General features: G+C 34.7%; 1 protein-coding gene across 4 annotated transcripts in view; it reads left to right on the top strand.

The window, feature by feature from the left end:
- The window catches only part of PTGER3 (prostaglandin E receptor 3), a 184,164-nt gene that overhangs the window by 28,270 nt on the left and 138,483 nt on the right, over window positions 1-17,411 (top strand). For all 4 annotated transcript variants that reach the window (XR_007455001.1, XR_007455000.1, XM_049618501.1 and 1 more), the window contains exon 2: window positions 4,397-4,576. Coding sequence is in view for 2 of the 4 variants with exons in the window: in XM_049618501.1 (XP_049474458.1) it covers window positions 4,397-4,576 (180 nt within the window). In the remaining 2 variants the exon portion in view is untranslated. The remainder of the gene's footprint in view (window positions 1-4,396; window positions 4,577-17,411) is intronic.

Consider the following 17,411-nt stretch of genomic DNA (forward strand, 5'->3'; position numbering starts at 1 on the left):
AAAGTAGACTCTGTGCTGTCTAAGCACCCTGGTTTTTATTTGTCCCTTTTTCCTTGTAAGGAATTGAATTGGACTGATAGGAAAAATGAATTGTACTAGAAATCTACATATTCATGCCAAAGGTTTTCTTCCAAAGTCTGAATGTCTGAAAAATATTTGCAAAAATTGTAATCACTGTTTAGCTCCTGAAATACAGGGAAATCAACAGATGGATGCTAATTTGCATTTGTGTTCAAAATAAGATGGATTTGGGAGTCCTACTTCCATCCCTGCTGCCATTTGGAAATGACAGTATCATGCTTTCTGTCCCTAATTGTAGTTATTGTCATATTGCGCATCTCATGATTTCTGGGAAAAGCTGGAGTGTCTCTCCCCATGCGCCAGCTATTGCTTACAGAGCTTGGTTTCATAATTTCATAATCACTGAATTGTCCGTAGTAAATTAAGGGAAATTACAGGGGACTAACCAATATAAGGCATATGAAACCTATAATAGTCTAATAATTTATATTTTTAAGCCCCATAAAAACTTAAAATAATCAAGGAGGGCTGTGTAAAATGACTGAAATCCCACTTTAATGAGTAATTTTGTAAATTTTCCTGATTATAAGAAGTTGGACAATTTCTATTTTATATTAAAATATATTTTATTTTATATTTGAAAAAATGAAAATGTAATTGAAATGAGTTTTTAGATCATTCTAGATCAGGCCCAGAGAACTTCCTGAAAGATGGTAGGTGGTCAAATATATTTAATTATTGGATGAGGTGAGGGGTTAAAAGAGCTAGATGTAACCTTTCCAGTAGTTTATAAAGGGAGAAAAAAGAAATAATAGATGTATGTTTTTCTTAAAAGCAACCTAATTGAAAATAAAATTTTATCCCTTTTAATCAAACACATTGAAATCTGATAGAATAACAAGAATTCATTTTTACATGTTACAGTCTTAGAAATTGAGGTAATTTAAATAAGAGTTAGGATGAAGTTTACTTTTACTTTATGTTAAAAAAAAGTTTCCTAATAAAAGTGAACAAAGTAAACAAGCTTGCTGAGATGTTTTATCTATCAGAGACAGTAAATCATTTTCAAGCAACTTCCTCCCCATCCCTTCTCCACCTCTTTTGAGAGCTCACTCTGTGGGTGTATTAGTTTTCTACTGCAGTACTCTAACAAATTAATATAAACTTAGGGGCTTAAAACAAGACCGACTTCTCTTACAATTCTGTATGTTAGAACCCTGACATGAGTCTTACTGGGTTACTCTCAAGGTGTCCATTGGGCTCCATTCCTTTCTAGAAGCTCTTAAGGAGCTCGGAGAATTATGTCCTTACCTTTTTCAGTTTCTAGAAGCCATCCCCATTCCTTAACTCACCTCATGGCTCCCTTCCTCTATGTTCAAAACTGGCAATGTTGTATCTCACTGACAATTCTCTGTACACACATCTCCCTCTCCCCACAGCTGGATAAAATTCTCAGATTTTAAGGACCGTGTGATTACACTGAACACACCCAGGTAATCCCGGAGAATCTCCCCATCTCAAGACCCTTATCATGAATCACATCTGCAAAGTCCTTTTGTCATGTGTGAAAACATATTTGCAGGTTCTAGGAACTGGGACATAGATATCTTTGGGGGACATCTGTGTATGCAGTGAGAGGTAGTGTTCAGTTCACAAGACTATGAGCCAGCATCAGAAGACACTGACATAGATTTACTTATTTAAAAAAAAAATTGGTGTATAATAATTCGTGCTTATTAATGAAGGCAGTTATCATCAACTTCCTTTAAAAGAATTTCATAAATTGTTTGAAATGCTTTTATGTACATACAACTTTTAAAATAATTTAATAATTATTTAATGGTAAATTATTGCTTAATAGTAATAATTCCATTGCCTTCCACAAGTCTATGTATTTCACAGAATTTAATTATAATAACAATATAGCTTTATATACATAATCTACTTTATATTCTGTTTTCACCTAATTCTTACATATACTAGTATACAAATAATATTTTATTAAACTTTACTCCTGATGTTAGAAATTTATGTGTTTAGTTTCTTACTAATATAGATAATGCTTCGCTAAATATTGACTTATTTATACAGCTGTTTTTGCTTTTATTGTATAAATCCCTTGGAAACAAATCCTTTGAAAGAAATTACAGAGTAAGAATATATGACTATCTGTGGGTTGTCTACCCATTCCCCTGTTCTTATTTGCTTATATCACCATAATTTGCTCAGGTATTAGGTGGTAATGTGGTCAAGGACCATGATGTAAGCCCCAGGGGATGAATTTGTCCTAAACAAAACCTGGAAGTTTCTGTCTCTTTTGCCAGTGATTGGTTTAAGAATCTGTGGGTCAAATTTGTCCACTTAGACCAAGTTGAAGTTTTTATAGCAGGTGCGGGTTTGATCGGAGCTAGAATTTAGTTAAGATGATGAATCTGTCATGTGCTGACATTTGTATGCACCATCTGGGTGTCTATTGTTACCATAGTTCAGATGACAGAAGGAGCTGAAGTAGGATGAGATTGGAACAAGAGCAAAAGGCACTGAAGAGGATGAGACAAAGGAAAGATTTGAAGAAAACTGACATGACTGTATAAGGGAGCAGGTGCCATTGCTGGGATTGTGGGTTTGTGGTCCAGAGTGTTTTAGATGTTCAGAGATGTTGACCTCAATTTGAGATATATGACCTAAGGACAGACATCCAAATAAGTGTGGGCTTCACAAGAAACCTTGGGTCCAATAGAATGGACTGTGAGCAACAAATGAAAGCCTCATATATAATTTTAAATTTTCTAGTAGTGACATTTTTAAAAAGTAAAAAAAAAGTAATGTTGATTTTAATAATACATTTTATTTGACACAATATATCAAAATGTTATCATTTCATTATAAAATCATTACATATTCCAACATCTCAGTTTGTCCTGGCCGCATTTCAAGTGCTTAAGAGTCGTGCAGCACAATTAGAAAGATGAATTCAGGAGCCAGTTATAAAGTCAGCACCTTTCTTTGTCTGCTAATGTGAACCTGTGTTTGGGTTGTTTCTGTGTTTTGTTTGTTCGTTTGTTTGTTTGTTTGTTTTTTGCTGTTGTGAATAACACTGTAATGAACAGTCCTATGCACAACTCCCAGGGCAGGAATTCAGGATGGTATATCCCTAGGAGTAGGATTGCTTGCAGGTAGCAGAGGAAATAGTGCTTGTTTCTTCAGGAAACAAGATTCTTCAAATCTTTCATTTGTCTCATCCTCTTCAGTGCCTTTATTTTCCACAGTGGGTGTTCCAGTTCACTTTTCCAGATAATGGTGTGTAAAAGCGTCCTCATTTCTCCACATCCATACTAACATTTGGGAAAGTCTCATTTTTTCATTTTTGTCAAACTAGTGGGTGTAAAATGGTTCTTATTTTCTCATAATTTGCACTTTTCTGATTATTAATGAGCTTGAATATCTTTTCAGAGGTATATGAACCTTCATTCTTTTCTCTTCTATGGAAATCACAAATATCTATTCATTCATATATAAATATATTTATATGATATATGTCATATATTATATTCATATATATGTCATATTACCTATTCACAAATATTTATTGAGCACTGTTTATTAAGTATTGGTTTAGGTACTGGCAATATATTAGTGGGGAAAACAATAGTCCCAAATCCTGCCTTCCGGAAGTTTACATTCCAGTGTGTGTATATGGTGAGAAGGGAGAGATAAAAAAAACAAAGCCCTATAGGTCAAGTGGTATTAGGAAACCTCGTTGAAGTCTGGCTCAGCCATTTTACATCATTAAACCTTGGCAGCAACTGTAAAAAGGAAACTGTAATGCTATCTCTCTTAATTTTTTATTAAATGCATATAAAGAACTTGATGGAGTCCTGGCAAATTGTATGGATTCAGAAAATGCTAAGAATAAGTATTATTTCCTCCTTTCTTGCTTCTACTTTTTTTTTTTTTCTGTAATTTGCTTCAGTTAGGACTACTGAAGTTTAAGAGTAAATTTGTTTTGGTTTGTTGAAGTGTTGGCTTTCGTTAGGGTGTCAACCCATTGGTACTTTCTGCATCAAGACAGATGACTTTGGCTAATTTTGAGATGTGTTTTTGAGATTTCAAGCTTCTTAAATACCAAGGATCAAGATCCTGAGAACATGTACTTTTTAAAATGCTGCATTAGGTCAAATGCCAAAAATGAGGGGAAATCTGTAGGAATGTCTTGTATTCATTCAGGGCTGTGTCCCGTGAATACAAATTTTTCCTGAATTAATCATTTCAGTCCAACAACCAATTTGCTGTAAGCTATGTGCAAAGTATTGTGCAGAGGAGATACATGTGACTTTGTTAATCTTTGGAACAATTATTTGTCCCTCTTTCTTAGATAATGATGTTGAAAATGATCTTCAATCAGACATCTGTTGAGCACTGCAAGACACACACTGAAAAGCTGAAAGAATGCAACTTCTTCTTAATAGCTGTTCGCCTGGCTTCACTGAACCAGATCTTGGATCCCTGGGTTTATCTGCTGCTAAGAAAGATCCTTCTTCGAAAGTTTTGCCAGGTAGCAAATGCTGTCTCCAGCTGCTCTAATGATGGACAGAAAGGGCAGCCTATCTCATTATCCAATGAAATAATACAGACAGGAGCATGAAAGAGAACACGTAATCAACTTGCATGTTCACAGCTTTTGGCAACAAATAGCCCTAAACCTTACTGTGAATTTAGGCATCTCTGGCATGCCACCATTTATGCATTGAAGGAGAATTTTGATATAAGGCTAAATGGTCTCAGAAGCATAGATAATCCCCCTGTGTGCCAAAAGTATTGAAATACAAACAAAGGAAAATATATTAGTGACAGTCTAATGTTTTTGGGTCTCTGCCATTTGTAGCTGAATATGTGATTATTTATGAGATGAACACATTTTTTATAAATGATCTTGGTCTGTGGTGGGGATGGGATAGGAAAAGTTAATATTCCAGTATACTGAGTACTTGGGGGATTGAATGCATAGATCGTCAAAGATAGGCAAAGATTTGCTTTTGTTCAAAGACCTTGGTCTTCTGTATTCTCTTTCTCTCCATGTCACTCTTTTCCCCGTATATTTTTTTAAAAAGTTGCATTAGGATAAAAACATATAATGTATACAATATTTGGTGGTACTGATGTAAATATTGCTCAATCTATAAATTATCTGCTGAACGTATAAAGTTTAAGTTTTGGTTGTATTGGTAATTAGGTTTACTCATTATCTAAATGACAGCCAATTCCATTTATTTCAAATATGGTGGGATTTGTGACTATCCAAATACTAAATGTTCTTCTTTTTTAATACATTTTTAATTCCTACAAGCCTGGATAAGATTCATGAATCTGATCTTGAGAGTCAATGTAGTAGTTTTTCAAAATGCTATTTAAGAACTGATTGGAGAACTAAATATAGGTACTGTGCTTAATTATCTTCCTTGATTTTTCCACCAAAAGTATTCTCTAGTCTTTTGGAATATCTAAATACTAACTCTGATTCTAAGACCAATAAATATTTTGAAGGTTCCATAAATAATTTGGCCTATTTATAGAATAAGAAAATTAATAAGGTTGACCCCTCACAGCACTTTCTCTGTTCCTCTTTACCTAAATATTTATTATTAATATATTTTCTTATAGTCTACATGTGTACAAACCTTGATGGCTAAGGTTGATATATTTTTGGCACAAGTAGATCATTACGTTAAGTTTTGAGAGTTGCACTTAAAAAAAAGAATCTCCCCAACAAACACAATAATCTTTTAATTTGGACCCGCACAAAATGCTCTTTGTTTTCTTTGGAGCATTCATTTTGCAAACTCATTAACATTTTCTCATGAAGATCTTAATTTACAGCTTACCTTATTGTATTCCTAGTTAAAAAAGATTAAAATTTATTTTATACTTCTTTATAGTACTACTTTTTCCCGTGTTTAGTAGGCATTTGAGAAGAATTGATTTCAACAGGTACAATATATGCATTAGGTTAATATGTAAACCATCCCAGGTCAATCAGGAATAATCAATTTAAAGCAAAGTGTTAAGCTGAGTGAGAAACAAGATCTGCTGAGAGTGCCTATGTAATTCATGGCAGTTGTACTGCCTATGTTTTAGAAAAAATGATGATAAATAACCTAATACTAAAGCCCCATTGTAAAATCTCTCTATGGTATAGAATTGGGTTTCCCACAGGTCACCTCATGAAGAATTAGACAAAACTACCTCCTCTTTCAAGAAAAAAAAAAGTGCACTTAAATGACCTTATAGTAAAGAAGCTTTACCTCTTGAATGGTCCTCTGGTCCTGGGTTATAATCAGATACACACACACACACATACACACACACACACACACGCACACACACACAGAATGAATTTAACTGGTATGAGTGTCATTGGGTTATTCCTTCCAGCACCTAGTCCAACACTTGAAACATAGAAAGCGTTCAGAATGTATTCAGTGAATGAATGAATAAATGTCTGCCAAAACTCAGTGCATATCGGTGAGGCACCTGCCATATGATTGAAGTGCTTCATGCCATTACAGTCCATAAAACTGATAAAGTGAATGATCTCTGCCTATTTAATTACAGAAATATGAATTTATCTTCAAATGTGTAGTATCATATTGCTGTACAACAAAGTGCTTTATTTGTGTTAATAATTTAGGAGACCGATACTTCCAAATGGTAATGGAGATTACTGTCAAAGAAATATCACTTTTCTTCAAAGCACAGAAATACATAAAGACAAAACAGCCTCAAACTTATCCTTAATGACAAAATAAATATCTTCCCAGTGACACATGGTAGGAGTGGACAAATGGCAGCTTTTGAACAAGGTTGAAAAGGAAGTAGAGAAGAAAAAATTACATAAGTGGTGTGTTTTTGTTATCTAGGCAACCATTTGTTCATCCAGAGAAAACCAGATAAGAAATGTAAGTCCCAAATGATTTCAGCCTTTGGATGGTAGTTGAGATTAGATTTCAGAGATGTGTGCAAAGGCCCTAGATGTGGTTAGGAAGCAGGCATCTAAAGTCACTGTAGAAAAACCTCTGTTTCCAAATTTAAGTTTATTGACCTTTAAATTCATTCTCATATACTTAATTGATCTATATATATATATCTGAGCAGGGAAAGAAAATGTATGCATAAATTGTGACAATTCCTAACTTGACAATATTGGTTAAAAATAATAGAGGGGCGCCTGGGTGGCGCAGTCGGTTGAGCGTCCGACTTCAGCCAGGTCACGATCTCACGGTCCGTGAGTTCGAGCCCCGCGTCGGGCTCTGGGCTGATGGCTCGGAGCCTGGAGCCTGTTTCCGATCCTGTGTCTCCCTCTCTCTCTGCCCCTCCCCCGTTCATGCTCTGTCTCTCTCTGTCCCAAAAATAAATAAAAAACGTTGAAAAAAAAAAAATAATAGAGGTCTAGGAAACCACATGGGAAGAAGTGACTGAGTGCAATGTAGAAATATATGTAAAATCGTCTATTGTAGATTTTATAAAGCAGTGCTGATTTTCTAAACGATGAGTTTATACAGTATTCTGTGTTGTAGAAGAAAATGATGGCATGCTATCCGGTAAGAACATTTTACTTTTCAGGTAAAATTAGTGTGGTGGATATCTTAAAACTATTTAAATGGAGGAAACAAAATGTGTTAATATTTATGAAATTTACGTAATGCTGTATCTCAAGATATTCTAAGTAACTGTGTTTAATTGTGACAGATTTAAATGGCTATGAATCAAAAAGTGAACATATATTTCTACTTAACACTTCTTTATTGCATAAAAGATCTCTTGACCACGTTATAGAATAGAATTGACTAAGCTCATGTAAAAGTTAGCTGAAAGAGACCCCGGGGCCATGCTGATGTTGAGTAATGGACTGACTAGAAACTCTGACAAATCACTAGTTTTAAAAGGTGGTCAATCTGTGGCAATATTCTAATAATAGATTTTCAAGTGAATTAGACCTTTTATTTATTGATACTTTTTATATTTTTGTTGTTTTTGCCCCTAATTTGTGATTAACTTTCAATCTCCCCATGTCAACAATCACTTAATAGTTCTTTGGTATTGGGAGTAAACCAGAGACATAAAGTAGAAACATTTTGATCTTTGAAACTGTAGGCATATATATGCCTGTTTATTTTTTAATCCTTTAACCTTGAAAGCTTTTCTTGAGATAAACAGGATACCAGAAGATGAGTGACACAGAAAGACTACAGAGTAATTATTCGTACGAACAGATAAAAGTTTAATGTGGAAAAACTAAAATTTCTACAATTTACCCATGTGAAACGTTCAGATGATCAATCATGCCAAATATGCAGTGATGCTGTTTCTTGCTGGTTTTGTGCTTGCATATTTCTCAAAGTCTGCTAAAATTGAGGTTTAAATAAAAGTGCAGAATTGTTCAATGAATGAGATTATATCATTTTAAAAAATGAAGACTCTTTAATACTGTGGCTACGTCCAGAGGACTGTTTTCTGAGTTGCAATAAAATTCTCATAAGAGGTGGTACATAGCTGTGATGTTTCCTAACATAGGTTTTGATAGAGCCAATTTACAAACTTTGAGAATCAGCCTGAAGCTCACATGCACATTTGTTAAAAACTGTATCAGCTCAGTATTCTATTCTAACGAACAGGCAGTGATTACTGAAGCATGAAACAAAGAATTGGGGGAAATTGTAAAATTAAAACTCCATTATATTGGCATTTACATGGATACTAATTTCATGAGAAAGTTCATATTCAGCTGAATTACTCCTACCCAAAAAGTTTCAGTTTCGATGTTACAAGGAATTCGTATCTACAGTGATCAAGTAAAACCTTTCACATGTCCTCCCTGAATGCCTCTTTTGGATTGAGTCCACCTTGAATAAAACTGAAGAAAGTAAAAAGAATAGTGCAGGGTGGCCTTACTCTCAAAGTGAAAAAAGAGAAAACTGAGACTATTCCTATCTCTGAAAGACTTGAACCAAGTCTAGAATCAAAGAATTTTTGTCTCACAAGGAGATCAACAATTCATTTTAAAGTCAGATGGAAAAATATCTTCACTCCACACTACTTAACACGTCCTTTCTCACTGTCCCTGTTCTCTACTCTTTTAAGGAATGAAAGAAAACAGCATTTTTACTTTATATATTCTCTATTTTATAATTCCTTAAACAAAGATTCTATTTAAAGGTTTATAATTCATACAAGGTGAATTGTAAACCATTACATTATGATACCATAAGCTGAGTATATTTTGATTCTCTAGAAAAACAATTCAATCAGATACAAACCATATTCATTTATATGTCTCTCATTTTCTTCATTGAGAATGAAAATTATTTGATTTTCATAAGTTTTAAATCAATGAGTTGCATATTCTCAACAACCCAAATATTTACTGGATTACATATTTTTTCATTAAGAATGAGACTATCACCCTAAGCCTTGCCTCCAGTTTATTCATTTTCTCAGCAGAAGGAATGTAACAGATATTTACTGTTGGTAAAACTGGGATTGTTTTTAAGAGGACAGAGAACAGGTGTGTACTTTTAGTATGCTTCTGCCCTAATACATGAAATGGATCTGAGTCTCTTTTTTACTAAGTCTGTTTTGATGGAAAAATGTTATTATGGGAGTAAAGGTAGGAAGGAAAGAGATCATCATGAGAAACAAAATCAGATTTTTCAAGCTTTTTGAACATTTGGGAGATGATTCTACCTCTAAAGTTATTTTCATAAGTGCAGCTCTTAAATTCCTTTGTCAATTGCTTTAGAAACAAAGTATGTTGGCCTTTTAAATTAAAGTGAATCAGATATCTAGACAAAAGGCAGCCAATCACCAAACTTTAATAGTTATTTAAAAATAGTTTCTTGATATGTTTTCAGTTTGTGTAGAAATAAAAGCTGCAATGTTAGGCAGAGAAAAATGCACATGACTTATACTCCAGTGTTCTTTTGACTACTGAAAAGGTACTTATGTGGAGTAGGGAAGGATGGAGGTGGGTAGAGAATGTAAGGAAAGACATGGAGGAAACATACATTTCCAACTTGTTAAAATCCTTCATTCTTTTAGTCCATTCCTCAGAATCAACGAAAGGAAGGGACTGCATTTATCTTCATACAGTTGAGTGTCAGTGAGACAAAGCAAAGATGGCCAGTGTTCTTTTCTGTAAGAGCAGGTGTTCAGTTCACTTAAGTCATCACTGACAGCTAAATTCTCTTCCTTTCATGTATATATATATATATATATATATATATATATATATATATATACATATATATGAAATATATTTATACATATTTATTCATATAAATATATGAAATATTTTATTTTCTCCCTCTTTTACCAAATGTTCATGTACAGATAAAGTTGAACATTTCTTTACACAAACAAATTAAAAATAGGCACTGATTATCTTCATCTGTTTACAATAAATGAGTGTAAGTACTACTTATGTGGTATATTTAAGTAAGAACTGAAATCATTGGCACTTTTAATCATAATGGGAAGCTCAGTATAGAAAGCATATGTTTCTCCATCTGTCCTACTCAGCATCCTATCCCTACACACTTGCTTAAGTGGGAACATATACTTTTGTCATCTCTGTGTAAAGTTTTTTTGGAGATACCTAAGTATAGTTAAACATATCTTCCAGTATATTTTAAAGGCTGGTATTCAGTATTGTGGAGAGTAAAAGAGACTATGAAAACTACATCAAAGTTTTGATGGCATTCAAGTCATAGTTAGTCTGTGTATTTAATAAATGTATGTTTTTTATGTTGTGTTTGTCAATGAAAAATAAAGTTGAATGTTCTGAAATGTTCCTGTCTTTTTTTCCTGATGCCAACTCATGTCAGGAATATTTTATTTATAATTGTGTTAAGTGTTTTTCTGAACTCCTATTTGATGTGCTTTGTCAAATAAAAGCACAATGTAATATGCAACAGCATTATGCTAACTGGATGATTATACCATTTTGTTTTATATTCCATAATCACGTACAGTACAGAGTATCATTGATTTACTGTAGATCTGAGGTGCTCTTTTCCCACTTTCAACATGATATCCATTCATGTTATAATCCCAGATTTTTTGTCTTTAATACAAAAGCATATTTATAAATTATTCTCAATTTAGTTCATCCCCTTTTTGTGTGTATTCTAGGGTAATCTACACATAGCCAACCAAAGAATTGTCTTTGTAGTCAGACCTTTTGATAGATTTGTACCTGGGTATTGGTGTCAGCTGATTATTGGTAGAAACAAATGTTGGGCTGCCCCTGTGCTATGTGCTAATTCAGGTCAATCACCTCATCCTTCTTGAGTGAAGGGAGATGTTCTGTGGAATATAGGCTGTTAAGCCAAACTCATAAAAGTAGCGCATCAGATTTGCCTTCCTTCCTCTTAGGAAAGGTATTTAGGGAGAGCTCTGTCCATGATTTCTCCCAGGGGGTCCTAGGCTTCCAACCAGGTCTTATGGTCTCTATAGTCTTTACTCTGTTACCTTCTGTTAATCAAGAAATTAACCACCAGAAATTAAACCATCACAATGTAGAACCTCATGCCATAAAATGAGTCATTGCCCAGTCAGACATGGGGTCAGACATCCTTAGATATCCTTGGAGGTTGTTGTGTTCACCATAACAGTTTTGAATAAACCCAGTTTGGAGGTTGGGTACTCAGAATCCAAGCCAGTCCTCTGGGCTTATTCCTTCCTTCAACACATGTTTGTTGTTGTACCAGTTATGTGCCAAGAATTCTGGTAGGTGTTAAGACACAAGGATTTTTTTTCTGAAAAAATCAGCTATCAATGAGTTTATAATATAGTAGAGAAATAGGAAATAATTTGATCAGAGCTGCTATTAGAGTATGCATAAGAGAGAGGTGATGCTAAAATAGGAAATCATTTCCTGTAGGAGATGACATTTAACCTGTGTTTTGGAGAAAGGAGTTGATGTTAGTTGGGAAGGGGAGGGCATTTTGCCCCAAACTGCAATTTCCAAAGCATTCAAACTAACTAAATTCTAGTGGCCCTGTGAGTAGTATAGGTCTAAATAGAGCATAAGTCTGTAACTTCCTCTCAGAATGGGCAAAAGTGGCATGAGCTTATGACAGGATTTCTCCACCTCAGCCTCTCAGCACATTGGACCAAATAATTCTTTGTTTTGGGGGCTGTCCTGTGCATTGCAGGGTGTTTAGCAGTATCCCTGCCCTCTACCCACTAGATACTAGTAATACTTTTCTAGCTGTGACAATCAGAAATCAGACATTGCCAAATACACTAATTGCTCCCAGATGAGAACCTCTGCTTTAGGGCAAGGGCCATGACCATTAAGACACATGGCTATGGATCTGAGGGTTTGCAGGACAAGGCCATCTGTGGGATCTTGGATCTGAAAGGCATCGTTCGGGCATTTCCCAAAGTGGCAGGCACTAGAATGCCAGTTTGTGTCTGACTGCACAAAAATGTGGTGCTACCACTACAACAATGCCTGGATCACCATGGGCCCTGATCCACTTCCATAATCGCATAAACCTATTCACAAATAAGGAGGTACAATTTCTTAGAAAGTATCATCTTTCTATTGATGCCTCCAATCCTTATTTTGCTCTTGATAAGAGGCCCTGGGGTTGTATGTCTCTCAAAGGGCTATCTAAAGAGAATGAGCCCATTTCTCCCAAGACCTTTAAAGTCTGTGATAATTCCTCTTAAGTTCACACTTCCAGACACTTGCCTTGGTAAGAAAGAACTAATTTACCAAACTCTGTCTTTTATGGGATTTTTGCATATTTGGTCTGTGTACAGAGCCGTAGCAGCTTTATTTAATCTGAAAATGATTTTTATCAAAAAGCAGTCCAACTCTGGGCAAATGTCTCTTTGTTGGCCTGTGTTTTTTCTGAGTTCATGCCAGTCTGTAGTACCCCAATCATAGAGCCATTACCACACATTTTGAAGACAAAGTTCAGGTCATACTCTCTATGACTAACACTTAACCCTTTGGTTTGTATGGAATGGGAGGTTGAAAATCTTAAAGTCCAAATCTGAGCAAAAAAAAAAAAAAAAAAAATTAGAACAAGAGTACTCATTAGTCTACTGGAAATTTCTGAGGCCAAGTAAAGGAGGTCTGTGGATAATCAGTGTTTATGTCTAATATTCTTACACAATATTGGAAAGAAGGCTTTGAATATAATATATAAGATTTTTTCAATTTTATTTCAAAAAGAACATTGGAGGAACATAATTCTGAAACCATTACCACCGATTAGAGCCTTTAAAAATAAGATTTAAGTAGAATATAGCTTATAGAACACTGGCTTTTAACCACTTTGGGATCAGAGGCCCCTCTGATAATAAGATGAAAGGAATGGATCCCCTCCTCACAAAAAGCACAGAGAATTTTTACATTGTGTCAGAGACTGTACAGCCCTCCTGAATTCTGTCTGTGGACATCTTGGAAATTTATGGACACAGGTTAGGAATTCTCACTGTGAGAGAGTCTTTATGATTCAAGGAACCTCATGACTTTCCATGTTTGGTTAGAAAGCTAAAATCTAAAACTGGAGCTAAGTCAATAGAATTACTTCCCTGTGAATGCCAAAATTGCCTGACATCTCATTATATGCCCGTAATAGTGAAACAACATAATCAGGGATAGAATTACTAAAAGAGGAGCTGCAATCATTTTAAAATATTGCCATCACATGGGTAAAAGAAAATAACCCAATCCTGACCGGAAGAGGGGCAGCATAGACTACTCACCAAAACCAGGTTGAAAGTAAAAGGATTATTATTATTTTAATTACAAGTAATTCATTCAGTGATGCATTTGTCTTACAACAAAGATCTTGCTTCTGTTTTCCTTTGTGCTGACCCAGCAAGAAAGATTTAAAATGAAGCTATTTAAAAGTCAATAAAAGGATTTACTCCACCTGAAAAGTACAATATGCTATACACAAATGAGCTAAATGGTTAGAATATACCTTTCTGTTATTTTCTATTATGTAACTTTATGTTATTATGTTACATGTGTGTGTGGATGCATACATATTTACACTTCTGCATGTACTACACCTTTGCCTTGCAACTTAGAACCAAAGCAGCAAGGATGACCTTAATGATTGAATCTTTTCAGTGAAAATGCAAGGCATACACTCACAGATCTTGTTACAAATGTAAAATTAATGATGCTTTAAGCCAACACTTTAAGCTATTAGTAAAATGCTCTATTGATGTTTATAGCTTGTATTTCTCTACAGGGAAAAGTCTGGAGCAACTAATGACATTTATCTTTGCATTTTTCTAGCCTTATTGAGGAAGATGGAAATGAGATCTTAAAACACTAAAGTATTTGTCTGTTGGAAGCCACTCTTTCATACCAAACCAGCCTCCATTCTGGATGTGTGTACATGAATTGGATAGCAGTATGAGGTGTATAAAATTGCAAGTGGATTTTCATGAATCAGTGGTTTGGAATCTTCTCCCTTAGAAGATCCTTTGAAAGCCATTTTTAGAGGAAAAGCTATTTATATTTTCAACAATCCTTGACTATTGAAACTTTTTTTTTTTTTTTGCCTAGAATTTTCAAGAATTGTTGTGACAAAATCAATTTTTAGTTCAAAATTTTGGAGAAGTAATATTGATTCATTGACAAGCTCTGAAGAGGAATCACTGCCTTAAAGGTTGTGTAGCCCTAATTAGATACGCATGGCCTTATCCTTATCCCAGATTTTGTCTTCACCATGGTAATTTTGAATATTCCTGTTACTCTCCCTTCAGCAGGATTTTCATTGAAAACTGAAATAACTAATTTGCTAATTTTATTAATATTTACCACTGCTAAGATATTAGATATGTAATTTAAAATATTTTAAAGTATATTTTAAACAAAATCATTTCACCAAAATGCTCTACAAAAAATTTTAAGTCTTAATGAAAAAGAAAAATTTCCAACATTAAGAAAGGAGTCAGGACACTTAAGCCTAATTATCTGATTTGCTATTCACTGGTTATTTGCCCTTGACAATTCAGTAAACGTCTCTGAATTGAATTTTCTCATCAGCACATTAGTAGGATTAAATAAGATAAGGACACTTTTGAAAGCACTATACAAGTAGTTGATGGTTACTATTACTTTATTATCCCCATTCATTGATGAAACATTGAAAATTAATTATGATATTCTCATCTCAAGCAACTTTAGTACCATCTTGCTAATTTAGTATTGGGCATTCACCAGAACACACAAGTGATATTAGAAGACTAGCTCTGGTCCCACATAGGGTGTGTGTGTTTGAGAAAAACATATGGCTTCTTTTAAGTTTAGTTGCCTCATCTGTACGATCAGAGTTGGTCTATCTATGTGGTATCTTCTAACTGAAAAACATGATTCTCCTTTTTCTATAGAATGTCGTGCAGCTAATTTTGTCAGCTAAACACACGCAAGTTTTTTTCTTCTGAATCTTGAAAAATAGCTCATAGGAAACCTCTAGGAGACATAGGTAGGAAGGCCCATACAATGTTTCTGTTCCCTTTTTCTCTAAAAAGAATTTTTAGGTTCCTGTTCTCCCTCTCCTTTAAGATTGTTCTCTTTTCTCAACCAAATCACGAGTTCCTTGAATACAGGGGCCAAGTCTTCCTTTTATTAAGGTTTCTGCTTGCTTTCACCTTGCTCTTCATCCAAACTACCAAATCCTAGTTTGTGTTGTGAGGTATCTTATTTACTTCTTTATTTTTGGCTCATGAGATATCACAAAGATTAAGTCATGTAGATTTTCATACACTTGGGCTTATCAGTGTGTGTTTGTGTGTGTCTATGTATGTGATATCCCTTACATCTCAAATGTGTATTTCCTTTTTAAAAATTTTTGTTAAGTGTTTTGTTTTAATTCCAGGATAGTTAACATACAGTATTATCTTAGTTTCAGGTGTACAATATAATGATTCAACAATTCTACATATCATTCAGTGCTCATCATCATAAGTGTACTCTTAATCCCCAACACCTATTTCACCCATCCCCTCGCCTACCTCCCGTCTGATAACCGTCAGTTTATTCTCTATAGTTAAGAGTCTGTTTCTTGGTTTGTCTCTCTCTTTTTTCTCCTTTGTTGTTGTTTTAATTTGTTTTGTTTCTTAAATTTCACAGATGAGTGAAATCATATGGCATTTGTCTTTCTCTGACCGACTTACTTCACTTAGCATAATACCCTCTAGCTCTATCCATGATGTTGTAAATGGCAAGATTTCATTCTTTTTTTTATGGCTGAATAATATTCCATTGTATATATGTATACATATGTATATACATATATACATGGACACTTGGGCTGCTCCCATAATTAGGTTTTTGTAAATAATGTTGCAATAAACACAAAGATGTGTATATCTGTTTGAAGTAGCGTTCTGTATTCTTTGGGTAAATACCTAGTAGTGGAATTACTGGATCATGGGGTAGTTCTATTTTTAATTTTTTGAGGAATGTTCATACTGTTTTCCACAATGGCTGCATTAGTTTGCATTCCTACCGACGGTGCACAAGGGTTCCTTTTCTCCACATCATCCCTAACACTTGCTTCTTTTGTTGTTGATTTTAGTCATTCTGACAGGTGTGAGGTGGTATCTCATTGTAACCTATCTGGTAGTCTTTACCCCCTTTAGAATCCTGGGTTTCTCTGCCATTGATCCTTTTGCCTCTTTTTTTTTTTTTTTTTTAGATATCCTGTTTTCTAGATCCTATATCTGGAATTATTTCTGGAGTTATTCACTCATTTTGAACACACCTTTTTAAAAACGGGCTTCTGATAGATTCTTCTAGGAATCAAATTAGGAAAGGAAAGAGAATGATTTTAAGTAAACATGAATACTAACAATAATGGTGATAATAACAATAGTGGCAGATGTCATTTTATGAGCTACTATACTTTGCATATGATATCAGATGCTCATGCCAATACCACACGGTAGGTGTTCTTATCACCACTCAGCAGATGAAAAGACTGGGCTCAGGAAGGGTGAATCACTCCACCAAGTCCACAGAGTGAGTGAGAAGTGAAGCTGGGGTTCTTACCTGCTTTCAGGTTAGAATACATTTGGCAAACATATTCTGAGCAAAGAAATACTACTGTGATTATTTTCCAAAGCTTCAAGTTTACCTTTGAGGGCTCCACTAAGGCCCCGTGAGAGAAAGATTTTGACTGTCATGATGCCTGGGCATTTTCAAACAGCCACAAACAATTTTGGGCAGCAGTGGACAGGCAGCTTTTCCAACAGGACCGATTAGAATCAGCTCACAAGATTCTTAGCAAACATTTGGAAGTCTATATGCCCCACCTGGGCGTTCACACACTACTGTAAATATTCTGACCCTT

Source organism: Panthera uncia (assembly GCF_023721935.1).
Source record: "Panthera uncia isolate 11264 chromosome C1 unlocalized genomic scaffold, Puncia_PCG_1.0 HiC_scaffold_4, whole genome shotgun sequence".
Lineage (NCBI taxonomy): Eukaryota > Metazoa > Chordata > Mammalia > Carnivora > Felidae > Panthera > Panthera uncia.